The sequence below is a fragment of the Dryobates pubescens genome, chromosome 13 (genome assembly GCF_014839835.1).
Source record: "Dryobates pubescens isolate bDryPub1 chromosome 13, bDryPub1.pri, whole genome shotgun sequence".
NCBI classification, from domain to species: domain Eukaryota; kingdom Metazoa; phylum Chordata; class Aves; order Piciformes; family Picidae; genus Dryobates; species Dryobates pubescens.
Genome location: NC_071624.1, coordinates 12,221,550 through 12,240,929, shown reverse-complemented (window position 1 = coordinate 12,240,929; position 19,380 = coordinate 12,221,550). Strand labels below are relative to the sequence as shown.

The 19,380-nt window shown below is 39.0% G+C and overlaps 1 protein-coding gene across 1 annotated transcript; it reads right to left on the bottom strand.

Annotated features, from left to right (window-relative positions):
• Window positions 1-833: 833 nt before the first annotated feature.
• On the bottom strand, window positions 834-18,463 carry KNG1 (kininogen 1). The gene is made up of 11 exons (XM_054166570.1): window positions 18,144-18,463; window positions 15,230-15,340; window positions 14,014-14,098; window positions 11,305-11,474; window positions 9,496-9,603; window positions 7,408-7,489; window positions 6,186-6,352; window positions 4,376-4,483; window positions 3,324-3,413; window positions 1,401-1,560; window positions 834-1,055 (listed from the first exon to the last, which is right to left on the bottom strand). Exons 1-11 carry the CDS (start codon window positions 18,336-18,338, stop codon window positions 856-858), a joined length of 1,476 nt encoding a protein of 491 aa, XP_054022545.1. The 5' UTR covers window positions 18,339-18,463; the 3' UTR covers window positions 834-855.
• Window positions 18,464-19,380: the final 917 nt, after the last annotated feature.

Below are 19,380 nucleotides of genomic sequence, written 5' to 3'. Positions count from 1 at the left end.
CATAAAATCAACCTTTGTTAGATACCAGCACAGAAACTTCAGTCCAGTCTCCAAATTACATACAACCTTATAATGGAAGAAAGCAGACAGATTTTTAGGTAGCTCAAGTGTTTGCAATTTTGTCATCTTATCTGTAATATTTATGCACCTCTGGCACATGAAAATCTGCCAGTCATAGTGCCTCTATGGTAGTTAACATAATATGCATAAGGAATAATAAAGCTGCCTTGTTTAGGATTCTCTCAGCTGTGCTTGTTATCTCGTTCAGCAGAACAGCCTGCTTGTGATGGACTGGTGGTAATATTAATTTGTTTAAAGCAATTGTCATGTAAAACAAACAGGTTCCTTTATTTTATTTTGTTCTTCAAACTGTGCACTCCAGTAAATTAAATATTAGTTCATATATCTAAGAAATACACTCTTGCTCTATATTGGCCTTCCCTTTTCTTACCTAAATTTAATTGATATTCATCATGTAATATACAAAATTCTTTGTGCCATCATTTTAAGCATGATACAGTAACATTTGATGCCGTGGTTCACTTTGTGTTTACAGCAACCTTAGGCAGATGAGATACAGTTTAAACTCCTGTAGCAGAATATTGACTTGTCTGGTCCCTTTGCTATCCTGGTTCTGAATCATTGGCTCCATTGCCTGAATAACATCTTTGCAAATATATGAAAATGCAGAGTAGTGCCCTATTGCCTTAGGTCCCCAGAAGTGTTGGTCACCTTATTGAGTATCTTAGCTAACAGAATAAAAAATTGGCCTCTTCACATTTCATACATTTCAAAAGGTAGTATCTTTCTTATTTTTCTACATATAATATCTGAAAAGGCCCTTCAATGTTTGAATTATACTAAAGCATCTAAGAGATCAAAGTCTTTGTTTTCAGGAGGTGTTGAGTCTTCTGTTGCTGGGTCAGTGTTTTCTACTGCAGGAGGCAAGAGATCCTCATCTGTGAATTCTCTGGGAAAGCTAGGAGGCGCTGGGAGGTCTGTATTTTGTTTCCACGGTTTTCCAGGACATCTGGGGGAGGTTGATTCTGTGCGATCTGGCAACCCATTAAATAAAGAAGTATCAGGAAGAATTAGTGGTTCTGCATGAGTACTGCTTTCCTTTCTTGCACCCCCTGGATTAACTAGCCCTGCTGCTGTTTCAGCACTGACTGATGAGAGTGTTTCATTTTGATTAACCCCCCTTTCACTGGACTCCTCAGAAGATCTGGAGTTAGGATGTTTGTTTCCCATTTTACTGTGTTTTTTATGCCCACACCCATGTCCATTTCTGTGCCCACAAGCAAGTTCATCCCTATGCCTTTTGCCAAACTCCTGATCTTTTTTATGTCCATGCCTGTGCTTATGTCCATGTTTATGCCTGTGCTTGTGCTCAAGTTCACCTTCGCCTGCTGGTTCTTGTCCACCATCTCTTCTCATATCTTCACCTGGACTTTGTCTTTCTTCTTCATTTTTATCAGTGCATAAAATTTCGTTTGGTAGTTCTAGTGCAGCAGTGCTTCGGAAAGGTGTGAATCCAGGAGGCCGTCTCAGAAGTACAGACTGAAAAACATTGCAGTAATAGATATATTTGTTAAATGAACAAAACCAATAGCTTCAGATTTGGGAAATCCAGAAGTTGGCTTATTGCAGTACAATGAGTCATTTAGCAAAATGTGTTACTGGATTTTTAAGGTAAACTAATTATCTTTTCTATCTGTGATAAGCATGAAAACATAAACATCCTCCTAAACAACTCCAGAGTATTTCAGCAGGTATATGTTAAACTTACAATTTGTATGACACTGAAACTCTGTCAGCTTCACATGGGAATGATGCTATAGAGAATAAAACATGTACTGATTCCTGTACAGTTGATTTCTAGGACTAAATGCACTTTTTAGAGTAGAATAGAATAGAATAAACCAGGTTGGAAGAGACCTTCAAGATCATCGTGTCCAACCTATCATCCAACACCACCTAATCAACTAAACCATGCAACCAAGCATCCTGTCAAGCCTCGTCCTGAACATCCCCAGCGACGACGACCCCACCACCTCCTCGGGCAGCCCATTCCAATGGGCAATCACTCTCTCTGTGTAAAACTTCCTCCTAACCTCCAGCCTAAACCTCCCCTGATGCAGCCTGAGACTGTGTCCTTCAGTGTATAAAACCAGTTCATGCTAAAGGCTAGCACATCTCTGAGTAGTCTGAATACCAGAATATTTGAAAGATCTGGGTTGTTTCAGTGTATGAAATGTTCAATTTTAGGTTTCTAGATTTGACAGACGCAGTATGTAAGACTGCTTAGAAATAGCAGATGCAGCTTAAGGCTGGTTGTATGAATCATTCAGTTGTCAGTGAGTAATCTGTTTCCCCATCACTAGTCAACTAGAAGACAAAGGCTGAATGCATGGTGTACAGTCACTATCCAACATGGGTTTCGTCTCTGTCCACCAAAGTGTCTGATCATTATGTAGCTGCAAATCAGAGTTGTTTGGGATGGAGATGAAGTTGCAAGTTATTATGGATACAATATTGTAGTGAAAACAAAGAGCAGAGACATTTATTAGTTGGCACCTAATGAATGCATAGGTAGTTACAAAGGTGCTGAGCACAGTGAAGTACTGATTGTGTCTGTAAATTATCTCACATTATTCAGTGTATCTTCTCTATTCAATGTATTCTCTCTCCTTCTCCCTGCTTTTATTAAAAACCCTGCAATCAGCAGAACTAAAAAAGTTCCAATAATAATAATAAAAAAGACCTGTATTCCAGCCTGAAATTTTCAAAGTGCCCCATGTTCAGGGCTAGTTAATCACAGAGGTGGGCAGGAAGGAAGTGGAAAAATCTTCCTGCAGAGACTGACAGCTCATGGCAGGAGATCTGCTACTCTACTAATATGAAAAGATTCACAGATGCTTTTGAAATGGTGGAGTGTAAGTACTGTGTTGCCAAATACATTTTTGTCTCAGTTTTTAAACCTAGTATGAATAGTGATTCAAAGGAGCTGATGAGGCTTGATACTTCAGAGCTTAACTGATAATAGAAGGGAGCAGTCAACCAGCAGAATGTTCTCTTTGTCCTGTTGCCTTTGTATTCCTGTAATCACTGTGGTGTTGTGGTGAAAATGACTGGGGTGTAGCAAGCGGCTGAGGTTAGCAGGTGAGAGGGAGGCGTGTGGCATTACTGAGGTCATTAAAAGAGCTACATGTTCCTTTAGTTTTGGTGCAAAATATGTGATGATTTGGAATGGGTAAAGAATTTAATGACAGCTTTTCTTCTATGCTTTACTTTTGATTATGAGTAATGAAGAGGAATCATACCATTGACCGTTCTTTAGTGCAGTTAATCTGGGGAAGGATTTTATTCTCCCATGGGATCACATGAATTTGTGCTTCACATGGCATGCGTACCTATTGACAGAATAAAAATCAGCACATTGAGATAACAGAGCATCAGACACAAAGGAAAAGCATCCTGCATGAAGAAGAATTATTAAATAGTATTTTAAAATACAAATATACTTGGAAGGTTGCACAAATACCTATGAAATCCATCCTTCTGTATTGGGACACATCACTGCTTAGCTTTTTGAGGTTGTAGTATGCCTGTATGAACACTTCAATTCAACTTTGGATTGGAGATGTGGTCTTGTAAAATAGAATTTTTCATCTCCATCACTTCTGGAGCACTAACTGTTTAATCTTCAGGATATTACTAAGGAATACTGTTTGTTGATGGTATTTCTCCTACTAAAAATTGGAAAATTGAGAGAAAGGCTTTTTTTTTTTTTTTCCTCCCCTATTTGGTGCCTGCTGCACCAACAGGTTTTAAAACCTTGCAGGCAAATACTGTTCATGTGATGGGAAAAGAAAAGGCAAATAAAGCCTTTCCTTTCCAACCAACTCCCTTGCCAATGTTTTCTGGCCCTATCAGCATTATTTCCAGTGCCTGGAACACATTTTCCCAGTATAAGCAGCATGCACTCCAGAAACACCATTCCATTGTACATCAGTAACATGCCAATCTCATGTTTTACTTAGCTGCAAGTCCACAGTGTCAGTAATATTGTAGCTATTTCATTTTGCAGCAGCTTCCTCCCCTCCTTTCTCTGCTTCATTATTATCAGAAGAAAATTCCTTTTGGTTTGCATTGAGCACTGATCCTGCAGTTGGAGGGACTCAGTTTGAGCTTTGTGGTTTATTGCTGTTGTCATGGCCTTAGGTTACAGAGAAAGTTGTCCTAGCTGAAACAGAGGTCTAGTGAAAGAGGTAACAGAACTCAGGATGTGTTTTTACTTAAGTGTTTATGATTTCTGGTGCAAATGAATTTGTCCATTAGGAACAGTACAGTTGGCAACGTCGTCATTACTTACACTCTCTGATGTGGCTTCACAGTATTCATTAAACTCTTCAAACTCTGTCTTTGAGCAGTTTGTCTTCCAGACTGAAAATGTTAAATGGTAGTTTCGTCCCGCAACCAGCTGAAAAATTAGCAAGAAGGCTTTCTGGGGTGAAGGCATTTCATTGAAAAGGGTTCACAGGAAAGATGTTTTTCTACAAGTTTATACTATTCATCTTCTCCAAGCCCTTACCACTGGGGCAGCCTATGTTAAAGAACAATATTAAAATATTTGGCAGCAAACCTATCTGCTTCTAATTGACTTATTTGCTCCAGTTTCCATTCTCAGAAATTCCAGCATTGAAGGAAACAGAAAGGTCAGAATATTATCAGGCCCACAGTTTTAGCTTTGTTTTATTGGATGGCTGTGTTAATTTCATTAATAACAAATGAAATCATTAGAGACACTGCTTGGAGAGCCAAGTATGATGTAAGAAAAGTGGAATGCGAGTAAAATGAACTGTGTGACGAGCAGGCTCAGTTGAAAATTAATGTATTTGCCAAATGCATTAAACAGAGAAACTGCATGGCTGCTAGAATGTACCTGGTACGAGCTCTCTTATGAGTATTTTTTAGAGAGCCCAAGATAATATATCTTGCTTCAGAGACAACAGGCAAAACATTAAAATCTGTCTACTTTTTAAGATGTATGTATGCTAATATCAGTCATGATGTTGGAAGCGAGAAAAGCAAAAAGTTTGAAAGAAGAAAAATGTTTAAGAGAAGAAAAAGCATAGATATTATTAGTAAGATACTGTGAGCTAAGCAGAAAAATTCTGGTATGCTTTTAGGGCCTTCTCCAGTGCTACTGTTCATACTTAGGAGAGGTTGGCAAAGCATTTTCTGAACTACTCCACTGTCTTAAACCTCTGGTTTGATGTGTTGGGGCAGTAAACAAGGCAACTCCTAATGCTGATCAGTATTATCCTCTTGGGTCCTTGTTTGTCTTTATTTGATTATATTTCTCTGGGAAATTAGGAAGCCTCATTTCATAGAGCTTACACCTACTGTAGAGTGTACAGTGCTTAAAATAACAGAGAGAATATTGGTGTGGTGGATCGAGTGGGTTGTTTCTACTTTTCTACTGTAGGATTCTAAGGTCGGTTACAAAGGCTGGTAAGGTCTCTGAGGAGACCTCATTGTGGCCTTCCAGTATCTTAAGAAGGCCTACAAGAAAGCTGGTGAGGGATGTTTTAGGGTGTCAGGTAATGATAGAACTAGGGGGAATGGAACAAAAATAGCAATGGGTAGATTCAGATTAGATGTTAGGAAGAAATTCTTCACTGTGAGGGTGGTGAGACACTGAAACAGGTTGCCCATGGAGGTGGTAGAAGCCCCATCCCTGGAGGTTTTGAAGGCCAGGCTGGATGTGGCTCTGAGCAACCTGATCTAGTGTGAGGTGTCCCTGCCCATGGCAGGGGGATTGGAACTGGATGATCCTTGAGGTCCCTTCCAACCCTAACAATTCTGTGATTCTAAAAATGGGGTAGATATCAAGAAATTAGATGACTTAAGTCAGCTTCTGTCCCATGCTTTTAAAATCACATTACTCCAGGAAAATAAAAAAATCAAGAGATGGGAGATTTTTAAACAACTTCTGAACACAAGCCAAAAGGGATAACATTTTCCAAGAAAAAACTGCATGGATCTTTCAGTTACCACATGTATCAATACTTAGGTTTGAAATATCTTTTTTTTTTCTCCAAGTACAAACTTCAGATGACATTGGGCTCAAACCATTAACACTGCCATATCTACTGTTTATGTCTGTGGTATATCCCAACCTGAACTGTTGCTGCTTCTATTTCTCCAGCTTTATAGTAGAAGTCATCGTTGCTTTCCAAGTTGTACTTCTGCATAGAAACCTTGAGTAGTTCCTTTAGTTCTGGATGGTCATTTGGGATAGTCTTTGAACAACCAGTACGAGTGGCAGGAATTGCTGTGTCTTCAACTGAAAGAAATCAACAATCATCATATCTAAGGAACAAAAGAGTCAATGTAAATAAAGACTGGGGAAACCAGTTACAAAATTCTGCCTTCTGGAATGCTTTGTGTTTGGGTCTATCAGATGAAACCAAAATATCTTTTTAGTTTTATACATTCAGCATTTTTGTATCTTGCCTGTCTAAAAGAGCACTGCTTCAGCTCCAAGTGTCACATTGGCCACTTAACAGTTTTGTCAAAACAAGAATTGTGTGTACCATTCGTGGGTGGCTAGCAAACAGGGATGCACCTACTATATGTATGGGAGGACCTGACTCAGGTGAAACAGGTGCCAGTAAAAGAGTGTGTTAATTTCTTGAAGTAAAGCAAGTCTGAACAGATGAGAATGCAGCTCTTACTGCATGGAGTAGTACTGTATTCATTGCTCTAAGGCTGTGGATTGATGACAACCTGTGTCCAAAAAGATGGCTGCAGGAAGAATTAACAGTAAGAAAATTACTTGGGAGTTCAACTGTAATGAACTTACTTATTCTAAGTAATTTATTTACTAGGGGGGAGGGGGAAAGGCCTCTAATATATCAAATGTAAGTATAGCCATGCACTAAGAAATAAATAATGATAGTATCAATAGGTGAATTACCATTTTTTGACAACTTAAAGTGCTCAGTGCCTTTGCCTTTCAAAAGACTACATTGGAGCTCTCGGGAAAGTTCTTTACACAGGAGAACATGAACTCCCTTGTCATTGTGGTGGAACATGAACAGATTTTTGTGGGACAATTGCACTCTTGGAGTCTCTCTCTCTTAATCTCCAGTTGAGAATCGGGAAGCAGCTCTATGTCACAGAAGTAGGGCAGTATGCAAATGATAAAATGTGACTGCATATGAAACACTTGCAGGAAGTGAAAAATTCTGTGGTAATGTTTCATTAAGATGCAGTGCTTTTTTAGTCTTGTTACCATGTTTTCATTTCTTGCATTTTAATTCTGTCTTTACAGTTGTAAAAAAAACAACAACATTGAAAGCTGCAGAACTTTCAGAACTGATAGTGCCTACTACATACCTGGAAACTTGCATTTGCTTGCGATATCTGCGATCTGTGCCTGAAGATTTACAAAGGCTTTGGCTTCACATTGACCTACACGCTGGAGTGAAAAGCCCAAAACAGTTCCTTATTATTTAGAAATAATGAAGACGCTCCCATCCTAGCACCTTCTCACTATCAGAGTAAGTCAAACATGCTGCTAATTATTCTTTTCTCCCTCTAATAAAGTGAGAGCGAGAAGCCTGACAGTCTGTAGAGCCAGTAAATGATCAGGGTTCAAAAGAACCGCTCAGAGAAAATAAAACTGTAAAAGAGAATCTAAATGAACCGTTTGTATGTGTTCATTACTGAAGGAAATGGGGATGTTTACAGGCCAGAATCCTATTTTATGGGTAACTCACTGGAATTTCTGCCCTAAACTGTAAAGACCAAAAAGAAGATTACACAATTAACAAATCAAACATTTCCGAGTTTCTTTGTATTTACTCAGGTGTTCTAAAGGAACTGTGGTAGGTGGCTTGCTTAAAACTGCCTTGATATCTGAGAGCTGGAAGGAAGCAGACATTGATGCTGTTCTGTTTTGAAAAGGTTATAGGCCCATAAAACTGATGCCTGTACCATTCAAGTGATTACAAATGGTAATAAGGAAAGAACGGTGGAGAATGAATACATCAAGGCGAGAGCGGGGGTTTTGTTGTAAACGGAAGTTGTGTTTTGCAGATTTATCAAAGTTCTGCAAAAGCATCAACAAAAGTGGGCAAAGAGACTTGTTGAAAACATTTTTTTTTCAAAAAGGTTTCAGTGAAATCCCTTATCAGAAACTTTAAAGGAAACCCAACTGCAGAATGAGAACAATTACTGACAATTCAAGATCTTAGTGCTATTACAGAAAATATTGTCCATTAGAAAATGTGCTTAGCAGTGGTTTAGGAAAAAAAAAATCAAGATAAGTCTTATTCTCCAGGCTAGGGAGAGTGACACAATGCCCAACTCTGTGGTTCAGATGGATGCTCAATGCAGGATGCAATCCTAATCTTTACATTTCAAAATGAATAATACAGAGCTGAATAACAGTATGAAACAACTTCCATGGAATTTGGTCATTCCACGATATGGAATGTTCCTGGAATATCAGATTCTAATGTCAGTCAATGATCTGTTAGCAAGGCTGCTTAACAGTTTAGGAGATAAGTGATAAAGATCCAATCCCTCAAACCTTGCACAATCAAAGCAGTGTGTGAATGAGCTTAAGGTTTAAGGGCAGGTGCAGTAACGGAGAGACTTGCTCCAGTTAGTCTGTCTCACTCTCCTGTTAACTGCCAGTGTTGTCATTCTTTCCTTTTACAATTAATGCGCTTGAAACATTCTGAAATATTTTTTGAGACATCCAAGGAGCAATTTTGTAACAGGAGAGGCTCTTGAATGTCACACTCAATAGTGCACTTCCACAACAGCTGAAACAGATGCAAGTCCTGTGGTTTTTTCCTCCCCCATTTACCACCACTCTTCATTATGACTCTGCTTTCCTGTCTTCTGCATTGAATTTGCAGGAGTGCTGCCTGACCTCATGGTGATCTGGTCCAGGGGACTGGTTGAGAGAACAACTCTCAGGGTTTGGGACACTTAATTCTGTTTCAGGTCAAAAAAGCTGAGGAAGTACCTATTTGTGCAGCATTGTTTAGCTAGAGTATGCATGTTTATTAATAAATTCCACTTATTTGGACTGTGGTAGGAATTAAGTAAAAATTCTTCTACTTGCTGTTCTTAGAAGATAGGTCTTAAGCTGGAAAAACAGTGCTCATTTTAATTATTGCTTTTTGGGTTGCTTTTGAATAACTCCTTGAATAATAAAACTTCTCAAGTAATCTACTGTTTGGATGAGGATGTTTAGATCCTATAGAGTAATCTGTTACCACTTCAGTGGTCATCATTGCTGATTGAGAAGACGTATATATTCTAATGTCATGAACAGACAGTTATCTCTAAGCCTGGATTTAAACTTCATTCACAAAGGGAAGCAAGACTATAGATTTTCTGGCTTCAGAGCTCCATAATTATTTGTTAATATGATACCTTCTTGCTAAATAGATTTTAAAGATTACTTACCCCTCTAGAAGTGGTTTTGCACTCTGGAGTTAAATCTTGAAATTGGTCTTTGGAGCAATTAGTCTCCTCAATTTCAAATTTAATTATATAATTCCATCCAGCTACCACCTGGAACAGATACATTATGTAAACCAATACAAATTTGGAAATTAAACTATTAAATGTGATTAGCAAAAAAAAAAAGCAAAACTGCTCTTCTAGTACCTTCCATCTATCAAATCAATTTGCCGTCATTGAGCCATAGAATATTCACGGACAGCAAAAAAAGTCTTGTCCTTGTGATACAAAAAGTAAACTAAGTCATGCATATATTAGAAGTGCAGTTTGTATTTGGAATCCACTTTTCCTGGCAAGCCTGCAGTCTCATAATTCTTGGTTTCTTGCACTTTCCTCCAAAGTATCTGTGACTTATTATTCCCAGTGACAGGAAACTGGTCTAGATAGATGACTGCACTAATAGAGCTTGGCAAGTCCTGTGTTCCTGAGCATGGGACATAGTAAAACAGCATCTGAATAATGTAACTTTATACCACTGGCATAATTTCTTATTGAGTGTCCTGTGTTTATCTTCTACCCATAATTGTGTCTGCTTTGGGCTTTACCTGCCCCTGCCTGCTTTTTGTCCAGATTTCTGCCCCTTTTTTTTGTTTCCTCTCCAGGAAACAGTTTGGTTTTCCTTACTCTGGCTACTGCTGTGCACCCATGAAATCTCCCTACATCACATGGGTCAGGTAGCACTGAGCTAAAAAAGGGAAATTAGAGAAGCTTTCCATCCCTGATCAGTTAAAGTGGAGGGCTCCAAGTAGTCTCTGTTGACCAGGGTTACATGTTGGCTCTCTTCCCAGCTGTGGGATTGCAGTCTGTCTGTGATGCTGTGTCACAGGGCTTCAATGTTGTGTAAGCTAAGGGGATTGTTACCATCAGTAAATAAAAAGAGGACAACCTAAAAGAAATCATGGGACAAATTGACATTTTGGCTAAGTAAATACATGTACATTCAAAGCAAAGGGCCTGTCTTTGATGTCAGCTTATATACCAGTTAAGAGCAAAGAAACTTCACTTCCTTAGCAACATGACACAGATCCATAGGAGAGACCTTCACAGGGAAGGAATTGTGCATGGAATAGCAGATGACGTGATATTTCTGTGACTTGAGCAGCCATTTCTTGCAAAGCAGAAATGCTTGTGAGCATGTGAAATTTTCTTGTGTGCAGAAATCTTTCAGCAAGTGACATGCTGGCTTCTTCTTGTTCTCTTTCCTTTGTGGGGTTTACCCTTTGTATAACGTATAGCAGCTGCTGACATATGGGTCGTACTGCATTGCAAAGCCATAGATGCCTGCTGTTGTTTGAGAGGTTAAAGAGTATTGGAGACATCTGTGCAGGCTGGCACTTTTGGCACAGAACCTGGGATAGATCTTCTCCTGCTGGTGCTTCAGAGGGAAGCCAAGTGGGATACCTAAGAGCATCTGAGATGACATGAAATGCCCATGTCAGCACCGAATTCAAATAAACTGGTGCTAAACGCCAGTTAGATGCAACTGCAGATTGGAAAAAAAAAAATTATTGATAATCCAAATTTTTGAATGCTGCCAGTTCTGAAAATCCACTGGGTAACTGTTTTATGATTCCTTAATTTATAAGAGAATTATTTCCAGGGTCTACATTCTAGATACATATTGTAAGCCTTTATGAAACATAAGCCACTTTAGAATCAGAAACATCCAGTATACCTGGTTTGGTGTTGGCTTTTTTTTTGGGGGGGGGGGTGGTGGGGGTGGTAAAATTTAGAGCAAACCCATGCACAAACCTGTCTTTTGGCTTCTTTTATTTCCACAAGCTTAAAAAGGGCAGGTTCAGCACTGTGCCTGTTAAATTTTTGAATGGCTTGTTTCAGAATTTCTGGCACTTCTGAACTGTCACTTGATATAGGCTGGAAGCATCCAAGACAGGTACCCACAGCAATTCTTATCTTTGTAGCTGGAAAAGAAATGAACAAAAAAAAAACCAAACAAACATAAGGCTTCATGTAAAACAGCCTCAGGATTTTCTTTTTCCTATCTAGGAATGAGACAAAAGGTTCAATGAGCAAGACCCTTTCCTGCTTTTAATTGAAGTGTTCAGCAAAACCTGTACTTCAGTTTCAGGGCCTGCAAAAGGCATTAATTTTATTTAGGAACATAATTTGGTTTGTGGTGGTAGGGGCTATCCATGGCATTTGGATCCAGCCATAGTTCAGGAGTCACTGAGTCTCTGAAGAACCTTGCCCATAGTTTTGACACCAGTAAGGCAGAGTCATCCCTCATTCACTCAGGGAAGAGCCACTGGACACTACAAGTAAGGAGGTACTCAAAATTTTTCAGAGCTCACCCACCATGTGCAGCTGCTTGCTGTCCTCACTGTGTTACAGGATGGGGACTTTGGCAGGAGTGTTTTGGCTCACCCATGTGAACTGCTCTGACTCTGAGCTCCTAAGGGAATATAGTTGAGCTGTCCTACTGAGGTGTTGCTTGTCACTGTGGCTGCCAGTTACCACTCAGTGTTACTGTCAGGCTTAACCAACTGGATTGGCAGTGGATAGACAAGCTTGACAGGGATGCTCAAACTTCTGTTTCCTACTACTAATCCTATTAAGTCTCTTTCCTTCCTAGTAATCATGGATTGGATTTTCATAAATTAATTTTATAGTTCAATACATAAATTAATTTCATGATTCAGTGAGCTTGAGAATGAAAGTGGGACAATATGTGGTCTCCATGGAATTGAAGTAAAATTTGTGTGCGTGATCCTCAGCTGGCGTGAACTGGCTTTAATGGGGTTAGGCCAGCTTGCACCAGCCAGGAAACCAGTCCAGGTCAGTATGATCAAACTGTTCCACTATGAAGTCTGAACAGTGTGGTACCTATCATGGTGGAGAAATCCTCACCAGATAGGGTCTACTGTTTTGCACTTTCCTTTAGATTTGATTTGGATGCTCTGTACATTTAGAATATCTCACTGTAAGCAATACCACTAAGTGTTAGCTCTCCAAGGGGAACTTGAACAAAACCTGGCCCTTCATATTTCTAGCAACATTTACTTTGATTCAGTAATGGCAAATATATACATGTGACAGAAAAAATGACCATGTTTTCAGGGAGTAATCACACGGGAGATAATAAAACAACAGTACCCCCAGTTCCAAACTGCCTATGGTCCCATGAAATTTTCGTAAGTGCTGAACAAGTGTCATCTTTTTTTCAGAGTTGCTATAATTTAGCAAGAAGAGATGAGCTTCTTAGACCACATACAACTAATGTAATTTATGGGTTTGTTTGGTTTGTTGGTTTGTCGTTGGTTGGTTATCTAAGGAAAGCTTCAAGTACAAATTTCCCATGGATTCTCCGTGGGATTCACACAGCTTTTTCTGGCAACTAGGTGTCACCCTTGCTCTACAAATGCGTCTGAACCTTGCAGCCTATGTTCTGTAGCAGAACATGGAGATTTTGTGTACTGCAGTCCCTAGAAGCGCGCTGGCTGGAGGTACAGACATTTGAGCATTAAGCAAGATAATTAGAAACAAAAAAGAACCGAAACAAAACCAAAACCAAAATAACCTCCCACAAAAACAACTGAAGCCCCCCACAAAAAATGCCAAACATTTCAGAAATTGTGGTAGGTATTTCTGTAGTTAAAATGCACTTGGCTCCCTACTAGTAGTTACATGGATATTGTAATAGTAGCTTCAATATGTCTTGCAGGAACAATGGGCATAGGCACATAGAGATCTCGGTTTCAAAGCTTTTAAAACAATGTGATCCCTTTCTAATGAAGGAAATTACTATGTGAACATGAGTCATATATGAATGTCTTATAGGCAAGAAATCATAGAATGGTTTGGGTTGAAAGGGGTATTTCAGAAAATGTAGTACTGCTGCTTCTTAAGATCCAAAAGATACCACAGTCTCACATAATTGCATCACTACAGGGTTTTTATTTTGTAACTAAAATGGTTTTGTTGTTCTTTTTTTTTTTTGGTTGGGCTAAATATTTGCATTGATAAACTTTAACAGAAATACTTTGGTCAACTTTATTTTGGAGAAGATAAGGTACTGTTTTGTCATGTAATTTTTTTTCATATATCATTTCTGGCACAATTCTAAGTAAGGATAGAAAATTCATGTGTGACAAGCTGTATCTAGTCTCTAAGTGATTGATATGCTTTTGGTCTTAAGCAAATTCACTTTAACTTGGTATAAATCCAGTGTTTGAAGAAACTTAGTGTGCATACTGGTTTTCATTATCCTAGAGAAACTGCCAGTGCTTCACTGACTTAGCCTATGTGTGTGTGACAGTGAAGTGAAATTTCATCTTCAACATGTAGTTGCTTAGAGTATTTATAAATAGAGCATTTATAAATGTCCAAGTAGAAAGGTAAGGAGCTCCTACCTCTAAAATTACCAGAAAACCTCAGTATTGTATTTTTCCCATTTATATTTGTCAACATACTTGTGGAATGCTACCCCAAACAGTTACATACCTGGGAAAATTTTACAGTCCTGCGAAACATTACTCATTTTTTCACCATTACTCATGTGAACTCGAGCTGTGCATTCTCCTGTGCTCTGCAAAAAACATATGACAACATTTGTCTTAAAATTGCTGAAGAAAAATACAGTGCTATATATTCATCTAGCTATTGAACATACCTGACAGTTGCAGATTGAGTTGGGGAACAAGCTCATATTTGCATTTGGACTAATGTCTCATTTGCTGTTTTGTTACTGAAAAAGGAATGGTGCTGTTGATTGTGAGGAGAGTAGAGAAGAAACGGAGCAGATAATTTGAAAGATGGCTTTGTGTCATGATTGATGCATGTTCATTAACTGAAGAATGTACAGTTAGAATAACGGAAATGAGCACATCCTCATAAATGAAGTCCATATGAGTTGTGTATTTACCTAATTTCCTCTCTGCTAGTACAAGATAGGCAGCAGTCAACATGGCATTTCACACTGACCCTAATGGTGTTAACACCTTCATCCCTTTCTTTGCATTGTGTACTGTGTGAAATAACAGGGACTTCCCCTGGAAATGTGCAGTGTTCCTGCATGCTAAGCCCCATCCCTGGGGGTTTTTTAAGGCCAGGCTGGATGTGGCTCTGAGCAACCTGATCTAGTGTGAGGTGTCCCTGCCCATGGCAGAGGGGTTGGAACTAGGCGATCCTTGAGGTCCCTTCCAACCCCAGCAATTCTAAGATTCTATGCTATGTGTGCCCCAGTTGTATCTCCTCTAGGTGTTCTCTGGCATATTGCACTGCGGAAAGCCCTCTGGGATTTTTTTTTTTGCCATAGTGGCTTCTATGTCAGTAGTTTTGTTGGGGCAGATCTGAAGTCAATTATTTGTGCAAGTTTCCATTATAAATCATTAACAGCAAGTTTTATAGCCCTCACACTCTCACAGTGCTTGTATCATATGTTGAATTTGTAGTGAACCTACATATTGAAGTGTTGAAGTGTTGAAATGTTCCCTTCTGCATGTATTCAGGATAACAATGGTGAAATCACAAGTAGAATGGTGAACTTTAGAGATGTAAACAAACATTGGTGTAACTGGACTTTAGTCCTATGAGCTCTCAAATGCAACACAACTAAGAAAGTGAAATTCTTCACTGTATTTTTCCCCAGGTAGCTGTAGTCTTGGTCATTAGGCTGATGTTTCTGTACAGAGAACTTTTAAAGAGGACAGATACTTACAGCCTCTTCAGATGCTTTGTAATCACAGTCTTGCCAGAGTTTGTTTTCTTCTACAGCACAAGTGGTTTCTTTTATTCGATATTTCACATAGAATTGTGGGTCAGGACCTGCCTGGATAAAAACAATGAGCATGTCATCATTTGCATAGCCATAAATCAAGAGAAAAGATAAGAGAGTCAAATGGTAAATAATATCCATTGGTTACCATAGGTTTTACAGTGTAGTTTCAGATTAGCTGCTGGTCTCCATGCTAGGTCTTCTAAATCTTGGTAGTTTAATAATTACCTTACCTATTTATATTACTGAGCCCTTACCTACAATTACAATATATTGATACCATAGGTACAGGATGCTCAATTACCTTCAGTTTAATTTGTAGTACCGAAGAGTTTAGAACCAGAAAGAAGTGGTTAGGTTTTATGCTCATATTCAAATGCACTCCAAATAAGCAAATTTGAGTTGCAGGTTGGACAGTTAGCATAATTACCAGCTTGGACTATGCTCCTTGCTGCCTCTCTCACTCCTGGCCTTTTCCCAGAGCTGTCTACTTTCCTTCTGTACATCTCCACAGGCAGCCCAGCAACAGCAGCCAGAAACCCTCAGGCAGCCTGGCAGTGCCTAGTCTGCCTTTACTTTAGGGTACTTAATCTGCCCTGCCTACTCAGGGGAAAGGGGCAAGGAGGGCATATGATCTGGAGACAGCCTTTGGCAGTGCCTGCAGCTTTCCTATCGGCATTAAAGGCAGAGCTGCTCTTCAGGGTAGGCTCAGGAATCCCATGAGATGCATTAGAGATGTGGTAGTAAGCAAAGTTTGGCCTGGCCAGTGGAAATGCTTCCAATGTTGGTAATCAGAAGGAAATGAGTGAGGGGGTATTTTCTCCTCGCCGTAAACTGAGTAGTGAGCCCGTAACATAACAAAAACACACAGCAAGGTTTGTTGTTCATCCTTTAGGGGAGATATAAAGGCAGAAGTTACTAATCTTTTACAGCCACTTAAAATGTGCTGCCAACGTGCCTTTTCAAATACAAATACTGGCAGTTGCTGTACTTTAACACTGGTTATCCTTAAATGATAGTGCTGGGAAAATTAAATGAGAATTCCTGCCTTAGTGGTGCAGCTGAGCTGATGTGGGTAGAATATACTGAATTTATGCTCATGTAGAATTAGATTCTGTGTTCTCTCAATTCCTGTTGTGTATTGCCACAGCTGTGAAGGGGTGCAGAGGTACCTGATAAATGTTTGCAGGTTGTAAAACAGGATGAAAGGTCTCTAAAAATATAATGGATTTAATTCTCAGCAGGTATAAATTGACATTTATAGAGCTGCATCAGATTATACTATCTGGGAAGTAGATTTAAAAAGAGCTAAATTCTGTTTTCTATTACAGTGTTCCAGATCTGTAATAAATCAGCTCAGTAAGTAAACAAAATAGGTGAGAAAAGGCATTATTTCTGTACATTATTTGTTTATGTCATTATTATTATTAGGAACAGCTATGCCTTTAACTGGGGCAGGTTCAGTCTTTCACCAGTCAGCTTTTATGTTTTATTACCTTATCAATAATGAATGTACATGAATATGTAAGAACCAGCTATTTAATTAATGTATTCAACATTGTGAGACTAGCAATGAATAAAACCTATACTCTTTTTAGAAAAAGACTATTGAAGATAAGGAATTCTCTGTTGCAGATTCCTCTTTTCTGTTTTTACTTAACATTATAGTCAGATCAGTGATTCAAAGTAATAACTGATTTCCATCTCAGATCTTTTAAGAAAGAGAAAGATGGATATCTAGAGGAGGAAAGATAAACAACAATTGCAATAGATATTAACCTGTCCTTTGGCAACAGCAGCAAAAGGAAGGTGGTGTTGCAGCTCTGATACAAAGATGCTTGCAGTAGCCTGTTATTAAGGATGTGTGTAGTTCAGTGTAGACAGTAGGACTATTAATTTGTTTAATGTTAATTGTGTAAAGGGTTTGCCAGATTTTAATCTTTGTTACTACGTGCTAAAATCTCCCATTTGCAAACAGGAAAACCAGAGGGTAGGTGCCAGGAGATTTGGGCAGTTTACTGTAAGGCATTTAGCAATTCACGTCCCCTTTCTGAGGTCAACTTCTATCTGATTAAAAGTATCTTGTGATTTTTGGAGTGCAAAATATTCTCTCTGGTACTGGGTTTCTTGTGTTTTACATCTGAAAATCCAAGCCAGTAGAAAAAAAAGGTAATGTTGTTTTCAAGTAAAGTAATGCTTGTCATTATTATGGTAATAATCGTCTTTGTATGCCTCTCAGAGGTAAATACCCTTTTGTTAGATTAATGCTATACAGGACTCCAGGCAAAGGATCATGTCTCATTCTTTTTTTTTCCTGTCACTCTGTTTGACTAAAATACCACCTTGTGCTGTGACTCAGGACTAGAGTCAATCAAATAATATTTGCAAGCAATTTGTTCAGAGTATAGCCACATTTTATGTCATCCTTTCTTATGTTTGATATCAGCTCTTCCCAAGCCAAGATAATATTCAGGTTCTTTAAGAAGTGTGGGTTTGCCATTGAGCTGAAAACCTTAGTGATGATGCAAAGGGGTAGAATTCCCAACAGAGAAAGGAGAAAACAGAGTGGACTAGTAAGACACATTGTATTAGCAACAGAAATTATCTATTCTTTAGTCCTCTCATTAATGAGCAGTTCACCAGCCCACATAGCCCCGTTGATAAGAACAGAATATACATCCCTGCTTGTCATGGTAATGAGTGTCTTACTGTGCAAGTCATTCCTTTGATTTTTAAAACGTTTTTGGAAGACACTTTGGTGTCATGCTTGCTCTCGTGAGCAATGTGGAGATAATCTGATTTAGACTACAGAAACAATTCCAGCTTTTTTTTTTTTTTGCCCCCAAAGTCTACTTACAGTTCTCTTGGCTTCCATCACCATGTATAGAGCAAACTGATTGCCAGTTGCTCTATCTCCATTGTATTTCTTCAGTGCTGCGTCGACAGCTTTAAAGACATCAGGGTCATCGCAGTGTGAAAATTCAAATGGTATAGGGTTGGCTCTGCTAGAGATAAAACTACAGCAGAGCATGAGTACAATGAAAGGTTTCATAATTGAGGAATAAAAGTCCCCTGAATTAGAAGGCTCTTGAAAAACCAAATGGAAAAGGAATGCCTGACAGGGTTTTAGTCAACTCTTCTGTTTTTCAGGAGCAATAGCTAAGTAAACAGAATGAGTGGATTGCTGGGGTTGGTTGGTTCTCATCATACCCTGTTTATACTGCAAATAAACTTCTGAGTTTATCTAAATAAACTTTGTGTGGTCACCACAATGACACTAAGGTTATCCACCTGCCATCAAGATAACAGGCTAATGGCTGCAGCTGTGGACAGCAGGCTGAGCAGGATAGCTCCTGAGCGAGAGACAGCAGAATGCTTGCAGCTTTCTGGCTTCTTTTCTTAAGATCTAAACTGCTACCAAGAATGAATTTCAGAAGGCTTAAACAAGACACTCAAGCAGGTCACAGTGGCAATGAAGTTTTGGTCCTGGACAGCAACTCTGTAAATGTTACAGATCTGTTTAGTGTTCAGTCTGCAATAGTTCTGAGAAGCTGGAACATGTTTGTAAAACATCTTCGGACAGATGAATGTCATGTAGCTCTTCCAAAACTCTTGATAAACCTTGCCCTTCACTCTGCTATTGCAAGTATCCATTTTTGCTGTCACATGAAGACTGCCTTTGGACCATGGATTAATCAGTCTTCTAATGTCCTGTAATTATTACAGACAGGGAAAGTGAGGCCAAAGAACAAGGGGTTAAATGATGTTGTCTGTCTCAGGCAGAACAGGAATCAAACCTGGCTGGGAACATCTGGTCCTTGCTCCAGCGTAAAGCACCAAACAGCTTTGCTCTGAAACTATGAATACCCTGGGATTGCCTCAGCTGCAGTGTTCCAGTTGTGTGTTGCTACAAGTTTTGGTTGAAGAAAATGCGCTTTAGAGGCTCTGAGGATAAACTATGGCAGAAATAAAAATTTTGCACATGAATGGACTTCTAAAAATTAGAAAACCTTCACTCAGTGACACGAAATGCTGTCTCCATTTTATTTCTCTTCCTTTGATATACCCCTCTACTATATTTATGCCATTAAAAA